The 7500-nt window shown below is 47.3% G+C and overlaps 1 protein-coding gene across 1 annotated transcript in view; it reads left to right on the forward strand.

Annotated features, from left to right (window-relative positions):
• Positions 1 to 7500, forward strand: part of LOC139409507 (hemicentin 1) — a 242956-nt gene that overhangs the window by 132484 nt on the left and 102972 nt on the right. Inside the window, exon 21 of the mRNA XM_071154768.1 lies at positions 7318 to 7477. Within this exon, the coding sequence (XP_071010869.1) occupies positions 7318 to 7477 (160 nt within the window). The remainder of the gene's footprint in view (positions 1 to 7317; positions 7478 to 7500) is intronic.

Raw genomic sequence — 7500 nt, forward strand, 5'->3', positions numbered from 1 at the left:
AGACAGACAGACAGAGAGAGACATACAGATAGAGAGAGAGACAGGGGAAATGGATGTGCAATGAATTCATTTGTTTTTGTTTTGTTCCTCTCATTAAAGGCATACTGTTATGTGTTTCTGTACATCCATTGATAGTTATATTTCCTTACATAACCTATTATATGAGCTCCAATCTGGATTTAGAACATTCCATTCCACCAACACTTGCCTACTATATATAACTGACCACATAAGGAAGGAAGTAGATGGAGGGAATTGTGTGGTATGGTTATGTTAGATCTCCAAAAGGCGTTTGATACAGTGGATCATTAGATTCTGTTAATCAAACTAATAGTCATGGGCTTTAATTACTTAGCAGTAAAAAGGGTTAGCTCTTATCTGCAAGGAAGAAACAGATGGTGGATGTGGATGGGACCATATCTAAACCCAAAATCTTGAACTGCGGGGTACCCCAAGGGAGTATGCTGGGTCCACTTTTCTTTCTATTGTATATACATGATCTGAAATCTGCCTGTACATGTGACCTTTTCCTCTATGCAGATGATTCTGCACTGTTGGTTTCCCTCAAAGACAAAAATGTGGTTGAGAAAGCCCTCAGTGCTGCACTTCTGAATGTCAGTAAATGGCTAAATCAAATCAAATCCAATTTTATTTGTCACATACACATGGTTAGCAGATGTTAATGCGAGTGTAGCGAAATGCTTGTGCTTCTAGTTCCGACAATGCAGTAATATCCAACGAGTAATCTAACCCAACAATTTCACAACGATTACCTTATACACACAAGTGTAAAGGAATGAATAAGAATATATGTACATAAAAAAATATATGAATGAGTAATGGTATAGAACAACATAGGCAAGATGCAGTGGATGGTATAGAGTACAGTATATAAATATGAGATGAGTAATGTAGGATATGTGAACATATAAAAGTGGCATTGTTTAAAGTGGCTAGTGATACATTACATCAAGATGGCAAGATGCAGTAGATGATATAGGGTACAGTATATACATATGAGATGAGTAATGTAGGGTATGAAAGCATTATATGAAGTGGCATTATGACAATAAGCTGTCTCTTCACCTTGGAAAAAGAGAGTCCATCTTGTTCGGGTCCAAAGTGAAACTGAGGAAATCCCCAGATTTTTAGGTGGTAGTAGGTGACATAGTAGTCAAAGCAAAATACTATGTTAATTATCTTGGATATGTGCTAGATAACCATATGACAGGGGAAAGCATGGCACAAAATGTTATCTCCAAAGTGAACCAAAGTAAAATTAGGTTTCTGTCAAGAACCTTCAAATATGTGGATAAGAATGCATTGGGGGCATTGGCATAGGCTCTTGTTCAGTGCCACTTTGTCTATACGTGCTCTTCCTTGTACAATAGTGCCCCTAAGATAATTCAAAATAAATTGCAGACATCTCAGAACAAATTAGTCAGGATTATTCTTAAACTTCCAGCATTTACTCATCTTGACCATTCCCTCTTTGAAAGCCTTAGATGGTTCAAAGTGGAGGAGAGAATCTCTCAGATTGAATTGTGTCTTGTACATCAGATTGTCCACAGCCTGGTCCCCAGGTACCTATGTCGCTACATTACCTTATTAAGGGATAACCATAAATATTCAACTAGAAGGAGTGAAAACGTTGTTCCTTTAAGATGTTAAAGTGTTTATGGGGGAAATAAACGTTTTTAAACTCAGCTGCCATTCTTTGGAATAGTCCTCAGAAGAATTTGGAACTTGGCTAAATAGTAGCATGCCTCAAAAGTGAATTGTAGTGCATGGATGAGAATAACATGCCAGAGATAGCATATGGTCTGCCTTTTGGTGCCTGTTGTTTATAATATTGTGATTGTCTCATACATATTAGGTATTGATTGTTTTATATATTAATGACATGTGAGACAAGGGACATGTACCTGTACATAGTCATTTATTAGGAAAGGGATTTGTACTAATTATCTCATGTTATGAATCAAACAACAATATTGTCTGTCATTGTCTGTTGCCATTACTATTGCCGCCTAACCTTGTTGCATTCCCCCTTCCCCCTTCCCCATTCCCCCTTCCCCCTTCCCCATTCCCCCTTCCCCCTTCCCTCTTCCCCCTTCCCTCTTCAAAGCACCACAATGTAAATAAGCTTTATTGTGTTATCCTCAATGATTTTCTTCAATTGTATGTGGAGGTATCACCTTCTGGAGCGCCATTATGTTTGGCGCCATTATGTTTTTAAATAGTCTATTAAATTCAATCAGTCAATCAATCTGTAAGTCTGGATTCCTGGTATAGTACTTATAACCAGAACCAGGACAGAAGGGTTTGGCCAAGGGGGTAGGCTGTCATTGTAAATATGAATTTGTTCTTAAACTGACTTGTCTAGTTAAATAAAGGTAAAATAAAAATAAACACGTGGGAACTCATGACAGCCTTTTTCCTATTAGTGTAATGTACTCTATCTGTTCTGGACCTGGACGTGCTTGTACCTGTGTTTGTGTGCTCACATCCACTTATAGTTACACATATATGGTATGGCATTATGCTGTGTGGGAATGAAGGGGTGGGGGTTTGAAGGGGTAGTGTGAAGCTAGAGACTGTGTGGTGCTAGAGACTGTGTGGCGCTAGAGGCTGTGTGGAGCTAGAGGCTGTGTGGAGTTAGAGGCTGTGTGGAGTTAGAGGCTGTATGGAGTTAGAGACTGTGTGGAGCTAGAGACTGTGTGGAGCTAGGGACTGTGTGGAGCTAGAGTCTGTGTGGAGCTAAAGGCTGTGTGGAGCTAGAGGCTGTGTGGAGTTAGAGACTGTGTGAAGCTAGAGGGTGTGGAGCTAGAGGCTGTGTGAAGCTAGAGGATGAGTGAAGCTAGAGGCTGTGTGGAGCTAGAGGCTGTGTGGAGCTAGAGGCTGTGTGGAGTTAGAGGCTGTGTGGAGCTAGAGGCTATGTGGAGCTAGAGTCTGTGTGGAGCTAGAGCCTGTGTGGAGCTAGAGGCTGTGTGGAGCTAGAGGCTATGTGAAGCTAGAGGCTGTGTGAAGCTAGAGGCTGTGTGGAGCTAGAGGCTGTGTGGAGCTAGAGTCTGTGTGGAGTTAGAGTCTGTGTGGAGTTAAAATCTGTGTGGAGCTAGAGGCTGTGTGGAGCTAGAGTCTGAGTGAAGCTAGAGGCTATGTGGAGCTAGAGTCTGTGTGGAGCTAGAGTCTGTGTGGAGCTAGAGCCTGTGTGGAGCTAGAGTCTGTGTAGAGCTAGAGGCTGTGTGAAGCTAGAGGCTGTGTGGAGCTAGAGGCTGTGTGGAGCTAGAGGCTGAGTGGAGCTAGACGCTGAGTGGAGCTAGACGCTGAGTGAAGCTAGAGGCTGTGTGGAACTAGAGGCTGTGTGGAGCTAGAGGCTGAGTGGAGCTAGAGGCTGAGTGGAGTTAGAGGCTGTGTGGAGCTAGAGGCTGTGTGGAGCTAGAGGCTGTGTGGAGCTAGAGGCTGTGTGAAGCTAGAGACTGTGGAGCTAGAGACTGTGTGGAATAAAGACATTTCCCATTAGAACATTGATCATGGTTTTATTTGGCCCGCGGGTGGTTTTATTTGGCTCTCCCAAAAAAAGAATACAATTGGTCATTGTTTTGTTCATTGTTGAACATAGAAGACTGTAAAAACACCAGGAAATGAGCTCCAAGTGATTTTAATTGTGGAAATGTGTTCCCAGGTATTCCCACACATAGTAGAGAGACACGTGATCGTATACAAATGTAAACAAGGATTGAAATTGTTATGTTTTAGTCAAGCAAATCTGTTTAGGCTTCTTGCGGTCAATATGCAGTCTACAAATTATTTGTAATTATAAACTGCGTGGTTCAAGCCCTGAATGCTGATTGGCTGACAGCCGTGGTATATCAGTCCGTATACTACGGGTATGACAAAACATTTATTTTTACTGCTTTAATTACGTTGGTAACCAGTTTTTAATAGCAATAAGGCATCTTGGGGGTTTGTGGTATATGGCCAATATACCACGGCTAAGGGCTGTGTCCACGCACTTCGTGTTGCGTCGTGCATAAGAACTGCCCTTAGCCGTTGTATATTGCCATATACCACACACTCTCTTTGCTTAATTATGTTCCGGCCCCCCGATCATCCCCTGAAGAAACAAATCATCCCGCGACTGAATCTAGTTGATGATCCCTGCACTAGACCTCACTTTAACACACCTGCTAAAAGGCCTGCTCTGTCCTAAACAGTTGGACTGATCTACTGTGTTGGGTAGAGTCAGACTGTGTTGGGTAGAGTCAGACTGTGTTGGGTAGAGTCAGACTGTGTTGGGTAGAGTCAGACTGTGTTGGGTAGAGTCAGACTGTGTTGGGTAGAGTCAGACTGTGTTGGGTAGAGTCAGACTGCGTTGGGTAGAGTCAGGCTGTGTTGGGTACAGCCAGGCTGTGTTGGGTAATGTCAGGCTGTGTTGGGTAGAGCCCGGCTGTGTTGGGTACAGCCAGGCTGTGTTGGGTACAGCCAGGCTGTGTTGGGTAGAGTAAGGCTGTGTTGGGTACAGCCAGGCTGTGTTGGGTAGAGCCAGGCTGTGTTGGGTAGAGCCAGGCTGTGTTGAGTACAGCCAGGCTGTGATGGGTAGTACCAGGCTGTGTTGGGTAGAGCCAGGCTGTGTTGAGTACAGCCAGGCTGTGTTGGGTACAGCCAGGCTGTGTTGGGTAGAGTCAGGCTGTGTTGGGTAGAGCCAGGCTGTGTTGGGTAGAGTCAGGCTGTGTTGGGTACAGCCAGGCTGTGTTGGGTAGAGTCAGGCTGTGTCGGGTACAGCCAGGCTGTGTTGGGTAGAGCCAGGCTGTGTTGGGTAGAGTCAGGCTGTGTTGGGTACAGCCAGGCTGTGTTGGGTAGAGTCAGGCTGTGTTGGGTAGAGCCAGGCTGTGTTGGGTAGAGTCAGGCTGTGTTGGGTAGAGTCAGGCTGTGTTGGGTACAGCCAGGCTGTGTTGGGTAGAGTCAGGCTGTGTTGGGTAGAGCCAGGCTGTGTTGGGTAGAGTCAGACTGTGTTGGGTAGAGTCAGACTGTGTTGGGTAGAGTCAGACTGCGTTGGGTAGAGTCAGACTGTGTTGGGTAGAGCCAGGCTGTGTTGGGTACAGCCAGGCTGTGTTGGGTACAGCCAGGCTGTGTTGGGTAGAGTAAGGCTGTGTTGGGTACAGCCAGGCTGTGTTGGGTAGAGCCAGGCTGTGTTGGGTAGAGCCAGGCTGTGTTGAGTACAGCCAGGCTGTGATGGGTAGTACCAGGCTGTGTTGGGTAGAGCCAGGCTGTGTTGGGTAGAGTCAGACTGTGTTGGGTAGAGTCAGACTGTGTTGGGTAGAGTCAGACTGTGTTGGGTAGAGTCAGACTGCGTTGGGTAGAGTCAGGCTGTGTTGGGTACAGCCAGGCTGTGTTGGGTAATGTCAGGCTGTGTTGGGTAGAGCCCGGCTGTGTTGGGTACAGCCAGGCTGTGTTGGGTACAGCCAGGCTGTGTTGGGTAGAGTAAGGCTGTGTTGGGTACAGCCAGGCTGTGTTGGGTAGAGCCAGGCTGTGTTGGGTAGAGCCAGGCTGTGTTGAGTACAGCCAGGCTGTGATGGGTAGTACCAGGCTGTGTTGGGTAGAGCCAGGCTGTGTTGAGTACAGCCAGGCTGTGTTGGGTACAGCCAGGCTGTGTTGGGAAGAGTCAGGCTGTGTTAGGTAGAGCCAGGCTGTGTTGGGTAGAGTCAGGCTGTGTTGGGTACAGCCAGGCTGTGTTGGGTAGAGTCAGGCTGTGTCGGGTACAGCCAGGCTGTGTTGGGTAGAGCCAGGCTGTGTTGGGTAGAGTCAGGCTGTGTTGGGTAGAGTCAGACTGTGTTGGGTAGAGCCAGGCTGTGTTGGGTAAAGTTAGGCTGTGTTGGGTACAGCCAGGCTGTGTTGGGTACAGTCAGGCTGTGTTGGGTAGAGTCAGGCTGTGTTGGGTAGAGTCAGGCTGTGTTGGGTACAGCCAGGCTGTGTTGGGTAGAGCCAGGCTGTGTTGGGTAGAGTCAGGCTGTGTTGGGTAGAGTCAGGCTGTGTTGGGTACAGCCAGGCTGTGTTGGGTAGAGTCAGGCTGTGTTGGGTAGAGCCAGGCTGTGTTGGATAAAGTTAGGCTGTGTTGGGTACAGCCAGGCTGTGTTGGGTACAGCCAGGCTGTGTTGGGTAGAGTCAGGCTGTGTTGGGTAGAGCCAGGCTGTGTTGGGTAAAGTTAGGCTGTGTTGGGTACAGCCAGGCTGTGTTGGGTAGAGTCAGGCTGTGTTGGGTAGAGTCAGGCTGTGTTGGGTACAGCCAGGCTGTGTTGGGTACAGCCAGGCTGTGTTGGGTAGAGTCAGGCTGTGTTGGGTAGAGCCAGGCTGTGTTGGGTAGAGCCAGGCTGTGTTGGGTACAGCCAGGCTGTGTTGGGTAGAGCCAGGCTGTGTTGGGTAGAGTCAGGCTGTGTTGGGTAGAGCGAGGCTGTGTTGGGTAGAGCCAGGCTGTGTTGGGTAGAGTCAGGCTGTGTTGGGTTGTGTTGCATTGTGTTGGACCAACAGAACTCGAGACGTGTCCTTAGAGCAGTAATGTTCCTCCACACACCTGTGGGCTGTTATGTATTTCTATATCAATCACTTTCCCAGTAATGGATTCTGGGAAGACAATGGCAGAAGACAGTAACAGGCTTTTGACTGTGTGTGTGCATGTGTGTGTGTGAGAGTGTGTGCGCGCGTATGCGTGGGCGTGAGTGTGGGTGTGTGTGTGCGCATGTGTGTGGTTCAGTTTTTCTCATCATGCACACACTGGTTTCAGGGACTAGCAAAATATATGCTATTAAAGTGAATGGGGCTTCAGAGGCATATGAAACCTGACTCTGATAAGTTCTGCACCAGCTGCTCTGTTCCTATTCTCTCTGATTCCTTCACCCTGCGTTCTCCAACGTATCAATCCCATGCCAAAGCCACCAGGCCAACTCACAAAGGATCCCCTCTTGCCTGGTGCTTGATTGTTTTTGAGACAGATGTTAGTAGACATTAAGGTCACATTTATTGGCCTTCAGTCATATAAATAGAATGAGTTCGTCAGCACATGTTGGGAACCAAAGTGTAATTGATGTGGAATGATCACATTTAGTCCAGTTAGTTTGAATCTCCACACGCGAACACACACACACACACACACACACACACACACACACACACACACACACGCACACACATGCACACACCACCCGTTCCTCATACTCCCATTCTCTCACCCCCTTTCAATGTCAATAAAGTAAGTTACTAAAGTGAGAGAGATGCCCTCTGATCTCTAACCCCTGCCCTGTATGACTCTGTCTCTCCGTAGCGAGGGGAGCTGTTGAACGTTGGTGGTCTGTCCTTCTCTCTGGGGTCTGACGGCAGCCTCCACATCACCTCCCCCACCGGGGAAGAGTCTGGGGAGTTTGTCTGCACTGCAACCAACGCAGCTGGCTACAGGTCCAAGAAGGTCCAGCTCACTGTCTACGGTAGGAAAGGCCTGCTGAGGGGC

Source organism: Oncorhynchus clarkii, chromosome 5, assembly GCF_045791955.1.
Source record: "Oncorhynchus clarkii lewisi isolate Uvic-CL-2024 chromosome 5, UVic_Ocla_1.0, whole genome shotgun sequence".
In the NCBI taxonomy this organism is placed as follows: domain Eukaryota; kingdom Metazoa; phylum Chordata; class Actinopteri; order Salmoniformes; family Salmonidae; genus Oncorhynchus; species Oncorhynchus clarkii.